We start from the raw sequence: 21275 nt of genomic DNA, 5'->3' as shown, positions 1-21275 counted from the left end.
TTTTGGTTGTGTTTATCATTCTTTTGTGCCCAATAGAAATAAATGGTGTCATTTTGGAGTAACTTTTATTGCAAATAAGAATAGAAAATGTTTGTAAACACTTCTACACTAATGTGGATGCTACCCAGTGCTTGAATTGGCATGACAAAGGTGCAGGAGCTGTCTTTTTTCAAGTAGGTCCATTAGAATGCTAGAAATACCAGCATAGAGTATTCTACAGAGACCTCTGGTTATTCACTAAATAAAGGGTTAACACATTTTGACAGATGGAATTTCATGACTTCTCCATGACAACCACATTTCCATGACCAATAATTGGTGTGGTCTCTATGTAACCTACATACAAAAGGTCAGCATAAATGTGGAGAGCTACTGGGTGTGCTGGCTTTTCATCCAGCCATGAAACACACCTGAGCTTATCAAGGTCCAGTTTAGCAGCTGATGTTTCGGCTACATAGTCATTGTATCATTTCAAATTCAAAGTGCTGGAGTACAGAGCCAAAACAACAACAAAAAATGATCGCTGTCCCAATATTTTGGAGCTCACACCATGTAAACTGTCATTGATTTATCTTCCAATAGGTGTTGTTCAATTGGTAATATTAATTTTTGTCTTCGTTTAATGCCTCTGAAGGGGAAAGCAATCTAACAGTAACTGAAAGTAATCAGATTATGTTACTGAGTTCGGGTAATCCAAAAGTTACATTATTGATAAACAATTTGGACAAGTAACTCTAACTGTAATGGATTACATTAGAAGGTAACAAACCCAACACTGTGCACAAATATACATGATTTTACTTAAATACACACAGACAGATATACCTTGACAAGTTCACAAACACAGCAACACACACACGGCTTGGCTAATGTCTGTACTGACTGCTCTCTAGTCATCTCTGTAGTCTTGTCAGTAGTTTCCTCCCACACAAACACAGTCCCACAGATATACTTGCTGTTGCGCCCCCTTGCTCCTGCCTGCTTCCCGTCAGAAGGGCCACCAGAGCTGGCCTATGTTTGATAGAAGCCCCCGCTCCTGTGGACACTGTGAAGTCTGCTCCTTTAATGTACTTACAGGCACGCTCATTAGTGAATCATTATCTAAGAGACAGAGACAGACACAGCTACCACGCTGAAGCGCAGACGTTTTGCACACACTCACACCCAGCCAAAATCATTATCAAAGGCAGGGACAGGGACAGACAATTACAGTGCCTAGCAGGTGACTTGCGAGTGCACACATGCACACACCAAGGTATTTATCTCTTCCATTTCTAAAACCTTGTGAAGTGAACACAATAGCTAATTTATCTTGTTTTTTACAGTTAATATACCAGCAAATTGCAGTAAAACTCTCCTTGGTCTTTCTCTATTTATCCCCTATTTCTCTGGGGTGACAGGGTGCAATTAGGGACATAAAGCTCCCAGGAGCATCTGAAGAATGCTTAATAATAACAAGCTATTACTTGTCAAACCCACATGCTGTGTACATCTGAATGTGAAGCCAGGAAACAGAAGGTCCAATGAGGGGTCTGGGCTGTATTTTCACTATTTTTAGGGTATAAGAATGTTAGCTACTGTATATCCTTAACTTTGCACATTATGTCCTGGTCAGTCTTCCTTCCCTGGAAGAAAAGCATGTCCTGGTCAGCATGTCTAGTCTGTTTACACTAGAGTCTCTTGTGTCTCAGTTGGTAGAGCATGGCGCTTGTAATGTCAGGATTGTGGGTTTGATCCCAAGGGGGAAAAGTAGTAACATTTATGAACTCACTACTATAAATCCAGAGCATCTGTTAAATGACAAAATGTAAGAGTCACTGGGCTTGTTTGAGTGGTAAGGAGAAAGCAACAGACTGTAGACTAAAGTCGAGGTGGTTTTCCAACAGCAAGGCTCGGTGCAACATGCCAGCGTTGCCATTGTTTATAAAAGTTGCTCTTTAAAATGTTGAAATAAACATGTCTCCAATCCCCATTTCACACACTCATGAACATGAGTGTCACGTTCGTGTGTGTCAAACAAAAACACCCTAATGATTGGTTGACAATAGAGCCTCCCACAATGCAGGTGATGCTCCAGGATGAATTGGTGAAGAGCAACTGTAGAAATGCGCAGACGACTGCAGCCGAAACTTTATGACCTTTGAACACATGATTTTTGATAACATGCAGGCACAAGTCGCACCATTTCTATCCTCATAATGCAACACACTTTGAAAGACGGTGACCAACGATGGTACCCGACTTGACAAAAGTGATCTCCTCAAACGTGGCCACTGTCACATCCTTACTGTCACACTCTCCAGTGCTGCATCTCTGTCTAGAGTCAGAACCTCTCCTGTAGCAGAGACAGACAGGCGGCAACAGAATGGAGCAGAACTCTGGGCCTTCGCCTCATTAGTCATTAAAACCCATGAACAACAAAAGGAAAAGAGGGAACATTTGTTCACTGAATCACCTTCTATAAATAACTAGAATTGAAAGGGGGGTTTTAATAGCTGCTCTCTTCTGCTCTGGGCTGGTAATAAGAGCGATTTTCAAAATGCCTCTGCTGACTTTGAACAGACAACAAGAATCAGAGATTTGAGGTTTTTCCACACAGCAATTAGGATCTGTTAGTGCTAGATCCAACTCCCAGTCTTACATACCCTGAGTCCAAAATGCACGCACGCACAGACGCACGCACACACGCACGCGCACACACGCGCACACACACACACACACACACACACACACACACACACACACACACACACACACACACACACACACACACACACACACACACACACACACACACACACACACACACACACACACACACAGAAAACACACAGCTTGCTGATAGGCCCGTGTGAACAGCAGTAAGGGGACTCATTATTTTCTAATTACAGCATGTTGAGCAGCTCTGAGGGAAACAAGCCTGTCTGATGGACACAGAAAACAATTATTCGTACAGGGAAGGCTGTCCAATGAGATGGACTCTTTACTCTGTAACTGTTATGACTTTACCAATAAGCTAGAGCCTGTTATGTCTCATTATGCATGAGAGGCAGAATACAGAGCACTATTGTGGTAAAAACAGGCATGAGTACAAAGTGTTTGAATAGGTTGCGTATAGAGTTGATGATGTAGACATCACTCCAGCTATTTCCAATATTGTTAAATATGTTTTTTGAGTTGCTTCAGCAAGGGTGAGGGTAAGTTTCCATGGATACGAATCTTTCTATAAAAACCTCTACCTGGAACAAGAAGACGTCATGTAATGGCTCAGTAGTAGGGTACCTGGGAGTAACCAGCAATGTGTAATTGAAGACACAAAAAAAGCAACATTTGGGGAAAAAATTGGTATGTGGATAAAGGTCATACTTAGGCAAATAAACTATAAAGGGAAATAAATGGCTACAGTTTACACTTTTTTTGTAATTTCATGAAATGTTGTTTTAGAAAAGGGGCTTTTAAAAAAAAGTACCTGGGTAACTGCCCCCCCCCCCCCACTCCCCTGGGGCATTTGGCCCCCGGGGTGTCATTTACCCCGGTAGAAGATTATGGCATAGGGTGTTAAAATCCATTTAATCAGTTTTATTTTAAAATTCTTTCGTAAGTAATACTTATAAGCGAAGTCTAGATGTCTTATTTGTATTATTTAAATAAAATATGGGGAGGGGGAATGGCGTTGCACATGTCACCATTAATATCCGCACTATGAGGAGATTTGATGTTAAGTCCCTTGTTTTAACTGACCTGCATATTCATTTTATTTGTTCTTTCTTTGTTGTTCCTTTTCCATACAATCCATTTTGTACAATTACACTAAATATGATTTATATAATGCAAGATTTTCAATCCCAACAGTCTTTAAAATTACATTCAGGAGCAAAAGGGTTTCAATAGTTGTTTTTAATTAATTCAAAAAATATTAATTAGAATATAATATTGGAATGGAATATAACTAATGACATTAAATAACATTGGAATTGAATAATTCATAATAATGACTTAACTAATTAATTCAGCGTAACATTGGAGGCAACTCTCTTATGCTCTGCCATTGCACAATTCTAATTTGTACATGGGTCACAAAACAAGCTATCCCCAGTCAAATTGGAGCACAACTCATGAGTCCACCTCCTGCACTGCTCACACCTAATCCATGTCCCCTCCTGTGACTGAAAACAAGGGGAGAGATGCCAATTGAAAAGCTCTCTCTTAAAAACATAGCTAGCTACGTATCTAGCTATATGACATAAAATGCAAAAGGCTATAAAGTAACATTAACTGTAAAGCTATCAGTCACTTGTGGACACATTGACAACTGAAATTAAGTTACGTTAGATTTTTTATGTATGTTATGTCAAACTATCTGGTAGTAAGGTTGCTAGCTAGCACTTCTAGCAGCTTATGCTAACTTGCTAGCTGGCTAGCATTTACTGCTAGGGAAGTTTCTAGCTAGAAAGTTAGCATAAACTAGCACTAACTAGGCTAGTCATTGTCTAAATGACTAGTAGAAACACATTCATAACCATAAATGGGGGGCTTGTTGCCCCCAACACACTCATCCAACATATTACTACTTTTCGAGAAGAAAATGAAAATGTATCTCTAAACAAGTGGATTAAGGCTTTCCTACTTGTATATTTAAAACAATGAGAGATCTAACTTCATTGGAATATATCTACAACTTTTTCAAAATGTAAGAAAATTGTATCAATTTACCACAAAATCGTTTTGTTGAAATATCTCCAAAAGTTGTGATGACACAGAAGATTTTTTGTTGTTGAGCAAGAGCAGTGGCAGCCAAGGAAAGTGTTGAAAAAAATATTTGGTGACATCTTGTGGTCTTAATGTGAATTATAGGGGGTGGGGGCAGTTACCCCCTAGTACCCTATATACCTCTTCGACCTTGTGCATGTTTAAAGGTTCTGTGACTTCAGGAGCTCTGGGTTACTGTTACATCTGGCCCTGGGCAGTGGAACAGTGCTTGTGTTTACTACAAAGTGCACCCGCCTTTAAAGATAATAAGCATTGGTCATGTGGGGGGATTTACATATAATTTGGAACTGGTAATGTTGACCGATACTAATAACATGAGTCGGATGGACATCTTCAACAGGAAAATGACAGATTCAATCAAATGAAAATGGATAAGCAATAAAAGAATGAAACTAGAAATCCTAATATTGATAACAAGCAATCCTCACCGCAGCAGTCTCCTGTTGAAGGGCCTGGGTGGCAAAGCGGGCCACATGGGTGATGATGGGGGAGAAGTTGGTGGGGCCGTAGAAACGGATGTGAGGCAGGCAGACAGAGTAGGCCTGGGCAATCCCCTCCACGCCTGACCATAGGAAACAGGAATCACACATGGAAACCAGCACAAACCAGCACCCTCACCAGCAGACAGAGGGCTAAGTATGGTAGTTCTCAAATGAATGAGAAATAACACCCACTCCAAGGATAAAGGAAGAAACAAACCCTAATAAGTGCAGCCTGCAGTGAGTACATTGTAATAAGGTTTTTAACAGGGGTTACAGAAAACATAATAGTTGCTCACCTTGGCAGAAGGGATTGGTGGGGTCAAAGTTGATGGCAAATTCATGAGACACCTGCAGGTACAGGAGAGAAAAATAGGTCTCCTCAGGTGCAGAAATTGTACATTGAGAATTTCCAATGGCTGAGATGTGAGAGATGTGGGGGCACTAGAAATATGCATTTCCATTGTATGATTGTAGCAGGTGGGAAAAGCAGTGAATTGTGTGACAAGCATTTTCTCTTCCTCCATTCCCCCTGCTTCACATGATCTGTTCTTTCTTGCTTTCCTCCTCTCCAAATCCATTACATACATTCCCATCCCTGCACTGCCCTTTCATTCCAATTGTTTCAACCTCTCCCTCTCTTCTTCCTCTAGTCCTCTCTGATGGATTTAACCTCCCTAAAAACTTCCCATAAAGTATCTGAACGCAATGCTAAATATTCTGTCCATTTCTGTTGCTCAGCCTCCTTATTCAGTTGTCCTTTACATCAGTGCAGTGCCATGGCAACGCAGATGGGATTACAGTTGCATAATTATTGGAATATGCATGTTTTATACATACTCTGGGATGCCGGTGTCTTCCAGTCTCCCTCTTCTCTTTAGCATTACTTTTGGCTCTACGTCTATCATATGTAGTGTGCCGTGAAGACACACCCTCACACGTAGACAGTTTATACACTTACTTTCCAGTCTGGAGGGAGTTGAGCCCCAAATCCCAGAGCAGGAAACATTTTGTCACTAAGGAAGGAGGGCAACAGATTGACAGGGATGAGTAAAAAGCAACTTCATCAGAATTCAACATGCAATTTTACATTATGGAATTTCTCAATAAACTCAGATTGGTACTTTATCAGAAACAATGAGTGACAAAGAATATGACTGAGTAGACAGAATTAGAAGAGTTGAAGGGACCTTTTAGTGACTTATGACTGTGATGTATACAATATAATACTTTATATATCTGTGATTTGATCATATTGAGTCCTGTTATTACTGTTTACACTAATGGGACTCACGTGTCATAGTCCTGGATGATCTGGCCCACAGCCAGGATGGCGGACAAGTACTCATTGCTGCCCAGAGGGTTGATGAAGTGAAGAGAGGAGGCCTCCCGAGGGTTCCCATTAGACGCTGTGAAATCAATGCCAACCTACAGGAATAGCAAGACAGGAGACAGACATGCTCACAAACACAAACAAAGCCTATAAATCAGCTTAAATATGAACAAAGGTGTGGAGCATATAAAAAGAATCCAGTGAATCTTACAGAGCCTTATTTCAGGATCCTGTCCTCGGGCAAAGATGGTTACAATATAAACATGGTAATTAACTCAAAGATTTCAACAAGCCCTCCCAAGCCCACATCTTCATTCAGTCCATGCTAATGCCTTTAACCAGCAATCCTATCAGAGAGCATTGCTTCTACTCAGATCTCCTCCAGTTCCTACCAAAGTTGTGGCTGATAACTGGACAGCCTCTATTAGACAATAGATGGACAAGGTGAGGAGAAAAAGAGAAGAGAGAGAAAGAGAGAGAGAAAGGGTGAGAAAGACAGAAAGAGAGGGAAAGGGAGAGAGAGATGCGATCTGACAGAATCAGGGTGCCACTTCATATGCCCAATCCCCTGCATCTCAATCAAGCCCTAGGCAATGTAATGAGTGTTCTGCTACTCTGCATGAGCAGGGAACTGACTCAAATCTTTAGCTTCATCTCAATTTAGTCCAGATGAATGACCATGTTTCTTAACCATACCTTTAACTCTGGATACAACCTAATGGGTACAACCTAACCCAATGTACAATCAGATGACCTCATGAATGACTACAAGTCTTAACACTGGTCAACTAAGCACCACTCCACACTGCAGGTCTGACCTCTAGGCTAGTTTGACAAATAGTCTAAAGCTGCTTTTAATAAAATGCTATACTACTGTGTTATATAGTCAATGTGTTTTCCCATGCAACTACTGCAAACATTGTAGTCTCTAGTTCCAGTCTATATATGAGCAGGGTTCTCATCTGCATCTCTGTAGAGAAGATTTCCCCTCTAACAGATTAGGATTAGGTGCATGCTAAATCTGATCGAATGCAGTGGAACAGAGAGAGAGAACATCTTTCTCTGTGAGACAAATCAAAGAACTCTGACAAAAGAAAGCAGGTTAAGAGAACTGCAGGATGCACCTTTGAGGATTTAGATTCACATTCTTTCTCAGACACCGATCTTGACTGAATTATAACATGCAGGTGTGAAGTCTTTAAATCATTTTAATTATCATATTGGATTAAGGTAGATGATTAAGGTGTTACTACTGGTGTTTTGAACATATTTTTTAATACAAATATAATTGTCCCAGTATAAATTGTAGTACCTCCTCTTTTAAAATGGGAAACATTTTGTAAAACTGTCAGGATTCATTTCAAATGTCCTGCCTAGCAGCTAGGTTTTTAGAAAATGTCAACTAAAAGGACAAAAACATTATGGATACATTACAAACACAAAAGCCAAACCATGGAGATAGATAGTCTCCAGTCATGTTCCTATTATTGTTTTCAGTCTCTCCCTCTGTTATTTCTGCAAAGACATTGTCTGGCTTCGGCACAAATCACAGTAACTATGGCAACACAAATGTTCCATTTGCTTTAAACATTTTTCTGACAATAACACGGGGAGAAAATCATTTCTTGAACAGGACCACACATGGAGCCTGTTAATCAGAACAATGTCTGTGGTCCACAACCACATAAATAAACACATCTGGTCACATACAAGTAACTAAAGAGGTGTGGCAGAATAAAACATTCATGGAAAGTTAATGTTGCCATTCAGGAAATAATAAAATACAGGTGGAGCTATTTTGCTGAGAAAATAGGAAAATAGATCATGCACATATTTTGGCACCACAAAGGGAACAGATCCTCCGAGTATTTCACGGTAGCATGGATACGTAAATGGTGGTAGACAATGTTTCAGCACAATTGGAGATAAATACACCGGCTGGCCAATAATAGAGCTCTGACACAAAGGTGTGACATCACCAGGGACGCACAATGTTTCTCTCATCAGCCTTAGCCAAAAATAGACCAATGACGATTTTCTCCTACTTGTCACGTTCTGACCTTAGTTCTTTTATTATGTCTTTGTTTTAGTATGGTCAGGGCGTGAGTTGAGTGGGTCGTCTATGTTAGTTTTTCTTCATCCAGAAGGCGAGGTCAGTACAGGTGCATCAAAGCTGGGACCGAGAGACTGAAAAACAGCTTCTATCTCAAGGCCATCAGACTGTTAAACAGCCACCACTAACATTGAGTGGCTGCTGCCAACACACTGACACTGACTCAACTCCAGCCACTTTAATAATGGGAATTGATGGGAAATGATGTAAATATATCACTAGCCACTTTAAACAATGCTACCTTATATAATGTTACTTACCCTACATTATTCATCTCATATATCATCGACTATCATTGACTCTATATCATCGACTGCATCCTTATGTAATACATGTATCACTAGCCACTTTAACTATGCCAATTTGTTTACATACTCATCTCATATGTATATACTGTACTCGATACCATCTACTGTATCTTGCCTATGCTGCTCTGTACCATCACTCATTCATATATCCTTATGTACATATTCTTTATCCCCTTACACTGTGTATAAGACAGTAGTTTAGGAATTGTTAGTTAGATTACTTGTTGGTTATTACTGCATTGTCGGAACTAGAAGCACAAGCATTTCGCTACACTCGCATTAACATCTGCTAACCATGTGTATGTGACAAATAAAATTTGATTTGATTTGATTCTATGATTTGCTATTTCTATGTTTGGCCTGGTATGGTTCTCAATCAGAGGCAGCTGTCAATCGTTGTCCCTGATTGAGAACCATATTTAGGGAGTCTGTTTTCTATTGTGTTTTGTGGGTGATTCTTTTCTGTTTAGTGTGTGTTGCACCTGACGGAGCTGTTTCGTTTGTTCTCTTTTGTTACTTTCTCTTTAGTGTTCAGTTCAGTTTATTAAAAGGATGAACACTTACCACGCTGCGCATTGGTCTGACATTTTGTACTCCTCGTCAGAGGAGGACGAAGACGAAAGTTACAGAATCACCCACCACCAAAGGGCCAAGCAGTGTGGTAACGGGCAGCAGCAGCAGCAATCTCAGGACTCCTGGACATAGGAGGAGATCCTGGACGGCAAAGGACCCTGGGCACAGGCTGGGGAATATCACCGCCCCAAGGCAGAGCTGGAGGCAGCGAAAGCTGAGAGGCGGCGGTATGAGGAGGCAGCATGGCAGCGTGGCTGGAAGCCCGAGAGGCAGCCCCAAAAATGTATTGGGAGAGGGCACACGGGGAGTGTGGCGAAGTCAGGTAGGAGACCTGCGTCAATTCCCCATGCTTACCATGGAGAGAGAGGGACCGGACAGGCACGGTGTTATGCCGTGAGGCGCATGGTGTCCCCAGTGTGCAGGCATAGCCTGGTGCGATACATAGCAGCGCCTCTTATCGGCCCGGGCTAGAGTGGGCATCGAGCCAGGTACCATGAAGCCGGCTCAGCGTATCTGGTCTCCAGTGCGTCTCCTCGGGCCTGGGTAGATGGCACCACGCATGGTATCCCTGGTTCATCAGCACAGCCAAGTGCGGGCTATTCCACCTCGCCGCACTGGCCTGGCTACAGGGAGTATTCAACCAGGTAAGGTTGGGCATGCTCGGTGCTCGAGAGCTCAGGTGCGCCTTCATGGTCCAGTCTATCCGGTGCCACCTCCACGCACCAGCCCTTCCGGTGGCAGCCCCCCGCACCAGGCTGTCTCTCCGTCTCCTCCCTACAGGTGCTCCTGCCTGTCCAGTGCTGCCAGAGTCTTCCTCATGACCAGCGCTGCCGGAGTCTCCCGTCTGTCCGGAGCTGCCAGAGTCTCCCGTCTGCCCGGAGCTGCCAGAGTCTCCGGTCTGTCCGGAGCTTCCGGAGTCTCCGGAGCTGCCGGAGTCTCCCGTCTGTCCGGAGCGGCCGGAGTCTCCCGTCTGTCCGAAGCGGCCGGAGTCTCCCGTCTGTCCGGAGCGGCCGGAGTCTCCCGTCTGTCCGGAGCGGCCGGAGTCTCCAGTCTGTCCGGAGCGGCCGGAGTCTCCCCTCTGTCCGGAGCGGCCGGAGTCTCCCCTCTGTCCGGAGCGGCCGGAGTCTCCCGTCCATTCGGGACCGGTGGCTTGGGTCCCCAGTCCGAGGTCGCCGGCGAAGGTCGCCGCTTTAAAGAGGCCACAGAAGCGGGTAAAGAGGCAGAGAAGGACTATGGTGGAGTGGGGTCCACGTCCCGCGCCAGAGCCGCCACCGCGGACAGACACCCACCCAGACCCTCCCCTATAGGTTTAAGTTTTGCGTCCGGAGTCCGCACCGTTGGGGGGGGGGGGGTACTGTCACGTTCTGACCTTAGTTCTTTTATTATGTCTTTGTTTTAGTATGGTCAGGGCGTGAGTTGGGTGGGTTGTCTATGTTAGTTTTTCTATGATTTGCTATTTCTGTGTTTGGCTTGGTATGGTTCTCAATCAGAGGCAGCTCTCAATCGTTGTCCCTGATTGAGAACCATATTTAGTTAGCCTGTTTTCTATTGTGTTTTGTGGATGATTTTCTGTGTGTTGCACCTGACGGAGAGCTGTTTCGTTTGTTCTCTTTTGTTACATTGTATTTAGTGTTCAGTTCAGTTTATTAAAAGGATGAACACTTACCACGCTGCGCATTGGTCTGACATTTCTTACTGTCACATTCTGACCTTTATTTCCTTTGTTTTGTCATTATTTAGTATGGTCAGGGCGTGAGTTGGGGTGGGAAGTCTATGTTTGTTTTTCTATGATTTGGGTATTTCTATGTTTCGGCCTAGTATGGTTCTCAATCAGAGGCAGGTGTCATTAGTTGTCTCTGATTGAGAATCATACTTAGGTAGCCTTGGTTTCACTGTGTGTTTGTGGGTGATTGTTCCTGTCTCTGTGTTTGCACTAGATAGGGCTGTTTTGAGTTTTCACGTTTCTTGTTTTGTTAGTTTATTCATGTATAGTGTCTTTTTAAATTAAACATGAATAACCACCACGCTGCGTTTTGGTCCGCCTCTCCTTCAAGTAAAGAAAACCGTTACACTTACTCCTCGTCAGAGGAGGACGAAGAAGAATGTTACTCTCCTATGGAGAAATCTGTAACCTACAAGATCTTAATTTGACCAGTTTCTCACAGCAGGAAAATAATCCTTGAGCAACAGGAAATTTGAAATGTTGTGTGGATTATACATTTATAGTTAGGGTAAATCAAGTCTGACATTTTAAAGTGGAAATTATAAACTTTGGAAGCCTTTTTAAACCTCGAAGAACCTGTTCCATGTTTCCAAAGATTTACAGTACTATAGTGTGCTTTCTATGAATGAAGTAACATATGCAAGTGTGTTTGTTTTTTTGTTTCTTTGTTGTATGTCAAAAAAGAAAGTCAAATTGTATTCGTCACATGACGCCCATGCTTCGTAAGCAACAGGCCTTTCCTGACAATGCAGAGGCAAAGAAATAGAGAAATAATAGAACAATAAAACATGTAATAATAAAAAAAAGTAATAATAGACACACAATGAGGTTCCTCAGAGTGCTTGGCATCAACTGTAAGGCGCTACAGAGGGTAGTGCGTACGACCCAGGACATCACTGGGGCCGAGCTCCCTGCCAACCAGGACCTCTATACCAGGCGGTGTCAGAAAAGTACCCTAAAAACTGTCAGACTCCAGCCACCCAAGTCATAGACTGTTCTCTCTACTACTGCATGGCAAGCGGTACCGATGCGGTACAACAAGTCTGTAACCAACAGGACCCTGAACAGCTTCTACCCCCAGGCTACAAACCTGCTTAATAGTTAGTCCAGGTAGCTATTTCTTAACTATCTGCATTGACCCTATTTGCACTAACTTGTATATAGCCAAGTTATTGTTACTCATTGTGTGTCTATTATTACTTTTTTTTTATTACATGTTTGTGCACAACTTTCTATCCAAGCTGGGAGAGAGCGTGAGGACGGCTCATGTCATGCAGATTCAGGTAGCCTATAGAGGACAGTTGATTATATTTTAAAAAAACGTATGCTGTTGCATCTAACATTTATTTTACAATCTGCAATGTTCGAATATCCAACATTAATTACTGAACAAGTCAGCCAGCAGTCTAAAAATGGCAGCATTGCAACACCGTGTACAGCTTCGTGAAATGTTAGGCATAACATGAGAAAATTATGATCAAATAGGCCTACCAATAAGCATGTATCCTTTAGTTAAAGCTACGCTAAGCCCTGGCACCACAGAAAGCATATCATCGATTCGATAGGCATGAAGCCGCATAGACATGTCTAAATTTCAGCACCATGGACAGAGATCGGTAGTCTATACTTCAACCTTGCGGAGGCCCAGAGAAACTGCGTTACGTTAGTGACAGGAGGGGACTAAGCACCCACTCCTGAGGGGCCCCCATGTTGAGGGTCAGCGTGGCTGACGTGTTGATGCCTAACCTCACCACCTGGGGGCGTCAAGAAGTCCAAGATCTAGTTGGAGTAGTTGCAGAGGGAGGTGTTCAGACTCAGGGTCCTTAGCATAGTGATGAGCTTGGAGGGCACTATGGTGTTGAACACTGAGCTGTAGTCAATGAACAGCATCCTCACGTACTGTAGGTGTTCCTATTGTCCAGTTGGGAAAGGGCAGTGTGGAGAGCAGTAGAGATTGCGTTATCTGTGGATCTGTTGGGGCAGTATGTGAATTGTAGTGGGTCCAGGGTGTCTGGGATGATGGTGTTAATGTGAGTCCTGAGCAGCCTTTCAAAGCACTTAATGGCTACAGATGTGAATGTTATAGGGTGATAATCATTTAGACAGGTTACCTTGGCATTCTTGGGCACAGGGATGGTGGTCCGCTTCAAAGATATAGGTATTACAGACTGGTCAGGGAGATGTTGAAAATGTCAGTGACGACACTTGCCAGCTGGTCAGCACATGCTCTGAGTGCGTGTACAGGTAATTCGACATGCCCTGCGGCCTTGTAAATGTTAACCTGTTTAAAGGTCTTGCTCACACGGCTATGGAGAGCGTGATCACACAGTCATCTGGAATAGCTGGTGCACTCACACATGATTTAGTGTTGCTTGCCTCGAAGCGAGCATAGAAGGCATTTTTAGCTTGCCTGGTAGACTCGCGTCACTCGGCAGCTCATGACTCGGTTTCCTTTTGTAATCCGTGATATTTTTGAAGCCCTGCCACATCCGACGAGCATCAGAGCCGGTGTAGTAGGATTCGATCTTAGTCCTGTATTGACACTTTGCCTGTTTGATGGTTTGTGGTTATGGTTTGGCGAGATATCTTATAAGAGTCGGGGTTAGTGTCCAGCTCCTTTGAAGCAGCAGCTCTAGCCTTCAGTCCCAGTGCGGATGTTGCTTGTAATCCATGGCTTCTGGTTTGGATATGTACGTACAGTCACTGTGGGGACGACGTCATCAATGCACATATTAATAAAGCCGGTGACTGATGTGGTAAACTCCTCAATGCCATCAGATGAGTTCCATATTCCAGGCAGTGCTAGCGAAAGTCCTGTAGATTAGCATTGGACCACTTCCATATTGAGCGAGTCACTGATACTTCCTGTTTGAGATTTTGCTTGTAAGCAGGAATCAGGAGGATAGATTTTCCAAATGGAAGGTGAGGAAGAGCTTTGTATGCATCTCTGTTTGTGGAGTAAAGGTGATCTAGAGTTTTTAGCCTCTAGTTGCACAGGTGACATGCTGGTAGAAATTAGATAAAACGGATTTCAGTTTTCCTGCATTAAATAACCGGCCACTAGGAGAGTGGGAGTAAAGGGTCAGAGTTTACAGGTAGAAAGTGGGAGTACGGGGTCACAGTTTACAGGTAGAGCGTTAGAGGACAGGGTCAGAGTTTACAGGTAGAATGTGGGAGTACGGGGTCAGAGATTACAGGTAGAGAGTGGGAGTACAGGGTCAGAGTTTACAGGTAGAACGTGGGAGACACATTGAGGTAAGTGATGACATACTCACAGTGAACATGATTTGGCATCCACCTAAAATATAGTCCAGGAAGGTATAGTCCCTTTCAACCTGAGGAGACAGTATTCAAAGATTATTCTAACTCTGCTCATACCATTCCATCCATACTGTAGCAAGTTCAAATGATTTTTCCTATAGATAAATAATTGGAGGAGGCACGGAAGTGGCACTTTGATAGGATTGAGTAGTCTCCATACTCAGAAATTGGCTGCCTGAACAAAGGTGATTACTGCAGGCAGCCCCTGGTTGACTGTGTGAGACTGACAGGTGTTTTGTGCTGATATTAATAAATACATTTAATAGCAATTTGAGCCATTACTCTAATCCCTGCCTGCAGCAAAACCAAAATTACAGGCATTTTGTTTGTAATAAAAAAATATTATGAAGGAAAGTCTTTAGCTGTGTGCATAAGGATTTAATGTGCATTCATAATTGAATTAAAAGGCAGTCTCCTTTTAGACTTAATATGCATTTTGCAGTTGCCATAGTGGGTTGACTAATTAGTCATTAAGAGGGATAGTGTACACTATATCTATTAGACTCTATGTGTTTTGGTTCACCTTGCATGACTTCAGAATGATGATTCCAGAGTTTTTGTAGCTCTTTTTCTTCTTCTGTTTCTTGGGATTAATGCATTCAAATTCGATCTGGAGCAGAAGAACACAGAGTAAGAAATTATCACTGGGACACCTCTGCACATCCACACAATGTACACTCTTTCTCACATCGGCTGTATTTGCATTTCTGCCATTAGCTAATGACACAAGGTTTTCAACAGGAAGTCAGGAGCGAACAACGTAAGTCAAATACAGAGCTGTTCCTATACTTCTCTCTCCAGGTGTGGCCGGGCTGTAAAATAAACCATAACCCAACATGTATTAACGAGGTTAAAAACAAGGCGTAGATAAGCTCTTGTGAATATCCAAATGAACAAGTGTCTTCCATTCAGAAATGGTGACCTGTGTTAACTGCTGTGTTAACTGCTGTGTTAACTGCTGTGTTAACTGCAGTGCCTTAAGTGAGTCATCCACTCACAGTATGGAGAACACTGAGAGTTGAGACAATGTAAAAATTGTGTTTGATCCACATCACAGCATGACTAAAGCATACAGAACAAACCCCCATAGATAAACTGGAGTAGCTCTCAAATCCATCCCTCACCTCCAGTGAATTTTGGGCTTCACTCATCTTGTTGACAGTGGTCTGAAACTCTCCAATGAAGTCATGGCCTCCATCGTTGTCGTAATCATAGCACAGTACCTAAAATACGAGACAACATACAGTAATACCACAATACATAACTTCTTAAAATGTATTTGGCTATCTACATACTGTATCTAAAGGGGATTCCATTTTCATACCATCGCCCTCAGATGAATATGCACATGTTGATAAACCTTACTCACCTTGATGCTCCTGTCCACGTCCCCGTTACAGAGGGAGATGAGTGGTACTGTGAAGGGCTTCCACACCGGGTCCAGTGTGTTCTTTATCACCTGCAGAACAAGAACAGGTACAGTGAGAACACTTCTTCCATGTTACTTGGAATACAGAACTCAGAAGCAAATCCAAGCCTATCCAGTTACTGTTGTCAGCAGGTGGTAAGACACCTTGTTTAGTGATATAACACACTCAGTTCGGCAGTATTGACATTTAAATAGTTTAAACAGCCACCCCGAACAACTCACCTCTGTCCTGTGGACTAACATCCATTTCCCATCATCTCCTTGCTTATGGAACTCTAGGTAGGGGTCTGATTTACCAAAGAAATCCTACAAAACAAAACAATCTGTTTTGACGATGGCCCACAAAGCTGCCAGCATACCAGTATAAAAATACAAATACAATTGTGTGAACTAACTCTTGCACTTGACTGTTTTTCCCTCTTACTATCTCTGACTTTGCAACTTTGAGGGAAAATGTACATACTATGATTGTGATATGTGGTTGTCCCACCTAACTAGCTTAAGATGAATGCACTAATTAAAGTAGCTCTGGATAAGAGCATCTGCTAAATGACTCAAATGTAAAATATAAATGGACAAAATATTATTGTTGTTCCAAATATTAAGTAAGAACCTTTCAACAGAGATGATAATATAGTAGCAGTAACTCTTACCTTCTTGTCAAGCTTTCTCCCACACAATGTCAATGTGATTATTCTATTGTCTGACAGTTCCAGCGCAGTTATCTGCATACAAGACAAACTGTTACTGCGTGTGTGTGTGTGTGTGTGTGTGTGTGTGTGTGTGTGTGTGTGTGTGTGGACATGTTTATGGTTCTTGGATTTCTTTGTGGGAATGAGGGAATGAGGTATATAAGCATGATGTACTCACTGTGATGGTTCCCTTCCCAGCTGGCTTGCTATTGGCCAAGGTCAGTGGTCGGTGAAGTTTCTTATTGGACACAATCTAAAGGTCACAGACCAGAGAGAGAGAAGTGAGTGAGGGGTGAAATGCCCAACTGCAGATAAACATAAACAAGTGATAAACAGGTGCAGAAAGGTGTCACAGACAGACTCCAAGAACAGTGTGACATGTAGCATACCACCCCCAGTGTACAGATGTACTCTCCCAGGAAGTCATGCTCATACAGCTGGCTGCTGCACTTGTCCTCATCAAACAGGGCAAACTTGAGCTTCTGGACCTCCTCAAAATGGTAGTCCACCTTAAACTTCACCCCAAACACTGGATTCAGGTTATTCACTGCAGTCTCTGTTCGACCAATCTGAAAATAATACACAGGAATACACTATGTTTTTCTCAAACAAGTACTGTACTCACACACAACCACCGCGCACACACAGCGGAGGTGGAGGGTGGACATGTGGGGGTGTTGAAGGTTGATAAGGTCTTGTTCATGTGAAAGATAAAACCAGGTGGTGGTGACTAACACAGTGTATGTCTGACTCAGACTGATAGAAGATGTACACATACTCATCACCCCCTCTTGTTCTCCCATCGCTGAGCCTAGAGCGGAGCAGGCTGTATATGTTTCTTCTCTGCTTTGTCTGTTTGACTGGAACCCCGAGTCTCTGTGTCTCTCCCCGCACCTTCTGATTGTTACCCCCTCCCCTTTCTGTGTTATCACATGTCCCTCTTTACCCCCACAGAACAGATGGCCACTCCACCCAGAGTGAACCCCTCTCTCACGCCTAACGGACAGGGAGAAAAACATTTCCATTCTCAATGCCTGCTCTGCTGGATGTGTTCTGGCTGTGTGTGTATTGTTTTGTGTTTCATATGCTGTAGCTTTCATCATGATCCAAAGAGAAACCATTGTGAGGATTACTATTTTACAGCTCTGAGATAGCACACACATACTTGTTATGCATAGGCTACCCGTTTTCAAAACCCACTGTGTATATTCCATGTCCCTTCCCTGTTTGCCTGTTAGTTCCATTCCACATTTCTCTTTCCACACATTAAGAACATCATGATTCCTTTGTTTCCATCCACGTTTCCATGGTTACTGCAGCAACCGCTATGCTGGTTTCATGTTGGAGCCTGCCCTGTTGACCGACAGCTCAGGCCTGCAGGAACACACTCAGCCTGCCTCAACAGAACACTACCCAGGCAGGCAGACAGGCATGTTTTTCCCTAGCACTGAGAGGGTACCCAGAGCGCGCGCACACGCACACACACACACACACACACACATACACACACACAGTCATGAGCCCTGCCTAGTTCTACAATTTCTCTTCTTATAATGTGATTTTAAACCTAACCCTAACCACACTGCTAACCCTAACCTTATAGTAAGGCCAGAAAGCGTATTTTTTCATGCATTTTTACAATATAGCCAATATGACTTTGTAACTATGTTAGGCAACACGCCTTCAAAGACAGCTGTGGATTAATGTTTCTCCATAGTATATTGATAGGTGCAGTTACTAGCATTGGGCTAGTAACTGAAAGGATGCAAGTTCAAATCCCCAAGGTGGCAAGGTACAAATCTGTCATTCTGCCCCTGAACAAGGCAGTGTTCCGAGAATTTGTTCTTAACTGACTTGCCTAGTTAAATAAAGGTTTAAAAAAAATCCACGATTTCCCTGGTTTATACAGAACACTCAGTGTTATTGCAAACTTGACTAGTAAGTGATAAAACATTGAGAGCATTCAACAGTGAGAGGAAATTTCTTCGTAATGTTTATTTCACCCTCTCAAGTAGTTTGCTTTTCATTTTTAACTCTCTCTTTTAGCATCTCTCAGTATCATCTTTGTTCCAACTTTCATCATAACCACAAATTCTTCATATTTGTTTAACCTTTATACAACCCTCCAGTCAGTCACCCATTCTTCTACTTTTCCAGCAACCTTTTCCCTCATCTCGCCATGAATCATTATTCATTCACCCTTTTCCACCCATGTCCACCCCTCCCCTCATCACCTCAACCCAGCTGCTGTCCACCTCATTGAATAGCACACAGAAGGGGTCTGACTTGGAGGTCACATCTCTGTCCAGCAGGTTGCCGCAGCACACAGACAGCTCCACCCTGGTGATGCAGTGTTGGGGACTCACGGTTGGCCCAGAGTCGGGCCCCGTGCCGAGCGTGTAGGCCATGCCGGCAGGATTGTCAGCCCTCCCACAGCCTGGGAACATACACAGCAAAGAGAAACAGCACTATGAATGACATTACTGTAGCACTGAGCATTCTGTAGACTCATAGATTCAAAATAAGGCAGAGAGACTGACAAAAACATGGGGATCCTTAATGCAGGGTGGTTAATGACAGAACATTTGAGACCTACAGAGACCTCATATTCCATATTCAATAGAACATAAAAATGTAATTTTATCCATCTGCAGTATCCAGAGAGTTGCCCACATCAATTCAGCTGCAAGAAAAACAAAGGTCAGGGCCACGCACAGAATCATTTATCTAGTACAGTGGTCCATCATGTGTCATATGAGAGAATAACTAATGAGATCTGTACTCTGTCAAACATTCATGCACAGGTAAAGTAATTTGTAAGGACATGATGAGTATGGTGAGAGCTCTTGTTGCTAAGATACTGATGTGCCATTGTGGAAGACCCTCCTTCCACTGCTAGTGGAACCAGGAAATTGGTTATTTTCCCTCGAGATTACAGATGTGCAACTGCATATGTTATAGCATCATTTATTAACTTAAGTAATTCAATATAAGGTTATAATAAAACCACTGTAAATACAACTAAAACCAAAATGATTATTTACCTACATTGTCATTTTCTGATATGGTTAATGGACTTTTTTATATAAGCACTATAGATGAGGCTCTCTATGAAGCTCTTACCATATGAATGTCTTCCGTTACCAATAATTACCTTCAATCAAAGCAAATGGGAAAAGTGCACAAAGGGAGCATACGGACGTGTTCCGTCACATATACACACACATCACACACTGCCAACCAAATCATAATCAATCTTCATGGATGTATGTATGCGCAAGCAAGTGAGCAAAAGTAAAGTATCATATTCTCATTCGCTTGTATAATGTAAACGGTTAAATGTTGTTTTGGTATCCGTAAAAATATTGTACTGAAGACATCAGCATAGTATTGCTCGCATACCTAAAGTAAAAAGGGGAATAACTCACCCCATATCCCTAAACAGCCCCTCAGGTTCAGTCCATCCAACATTACAGTCACTGGAGTGACTAAAACACTCTTCACACCTAAGGCAAAGCTTTGGCCATATATACCCTGACCATAAGGGCCAATTTTAGCATAATAGCCACATTCTATTTGTTCACTTCTGATGGCTGATGATGTCATGGAAAACTTGTATTGTTACCAAATCAACAGCATAATCATCCTTATCCTTATACAAACAGAGAGATCGACAATCCAAACACACACACACTCACACACACACACACACACACACACACACACACACACACACACACACACACACACACACACACACACACACACACACACACACACAAACCAACAACCCCTTATCGCTCAAACTGGAAACTGTGCCTCACTCACCTTAATAGCACAGTAAACACAACGTACATGGTCATTTACTCTAACACTCTAATTACCTGTCTGCCCTGGTGTATGCTGACAAGTCGCAGAAATTTAGCATTTTCTTTCCCAGGGTACAATAAGCATATTTGTGGGGAATAGGGGAATGGGGCAATACTATGCAGTGTTTTCCCTAGGAATTTTCCCAGGGTACAATAAGCATATTTGTTGGGAATAGGGGAATGGGGCAATACTATGCAGTGTTTTCCCTAGGAATTTTTTCAGTAGTGGTGGTAACGGTAACGGGTTGGGGGGGGGGGGGGGGTCTGCATTGCTACTAGCATTAGTACAATGACATGCTAGCTGTTCCCATAGACTTCCAGTTATTGAGCCAAAGCGCGTCTCACTTTTAAATGGATGCTGGGGAAACGTGTAGGGGAAAAATATAGGGGAAACATCGCTATGTGATATAAGTAAGTGGCTACAGAGGAGGGGCAGACAATGCAATTTTAAGGAAGCCTAGAACTGTCAGTGATTGGAATGTCAAAGGACAATGCCACATACTGTTTGTGTATTGAAGTTCAAATAGGAACTTTGATACTTTACCCTCTTAGTTAGAATTATTTCAATGTCCGTCGCTGAATACGCAATTATATAATCACATACCGAAAACTGAGTTGAATACTTTAGGCAACCTTAAAGACTGGCGATCTGTGAGTTACAGATC

At 42.7% G+C, this 21275-nt stretch overlaps 1 protein-coding gene across 2 annotated transcripts in view; it reads right to left on the bottom strand.

The window, feature by feature from the left end:
* LOC135524443 (copine-2-like) overlaps positions 1-21275 on the bottom strand; it is a 39664-nt gene that overhangs the window by 17184 nt on the left and 1205 nt on the right. The window contains exons 1-14 of one of the 2 annotated variants that reach the window (XM_064951978.1): positions 20170-20237; positions 18976-19178; positions 17131-17310; positions 16920-16994; positions 16703-16774; positions 16272-16355; positions 15990-16079; positions 15745-15843; positions 15144-15230; positions 14575-14634; positions 6544-6677; positions 6211-6265; positions 5549-5600; positions 5199-5332 (exon numbers count right to left, since the gene is read on the bottom strand). In XM_064951978.1, the coding sequence (XP_064808050.1) occupies positions 5199-5332; positions 5549-5600; positions 6211-6265; positions 6544-6677; positions 14575-14634; positions 15144-15230; positions 15745-15843; positions 15990-16079; positions 16272-16355; positions 16703-16774; positions 16920-16994; positions 17131-17310; positions 18976-19178; positions 20170-20212 (1368 nt within the window). In that variant the 5' untranslated portion in view covers positions 20213-20237. Of the gene's footprint in view, positions 1-5198; positions 5333-5548; positions 5601-6210; positions 6266-6543; positions 6678-14574; positions 14635-15143; positions 15231-15744; positions 15844-15989; positions 16080-16271; positions 16356-16702; positions 16775-16919; positions 16995-17130; positions 17311-18975; positions 19179-20169; positions 20238-21275 lie in introns of those variants that run through there. The other variant, XM_064951979.1, reaches the window with a different exon arrangement.

Source organism: Oncorhynchus masou, chromosome 31 (assembly GCF_036934945.1).
Source record: "Oncorhynchus masou masou isolate Uvic2021 chromosome 31, UVic_Omas_1.1, whole genome shotgun sequence".
Classification (NCBI taxonomy): domain Eukaryota; kingdom Metazoa; phylum Chordata; class Actinopteri; order Salmoniformes; family Salmonidae; genus Oncorhynchus; species Oncorhynchus masou.
Note: the sequence above shows the minus strand (reverse complement) of the source record. Positions and strands in the feature narration are given on the sequence as shown.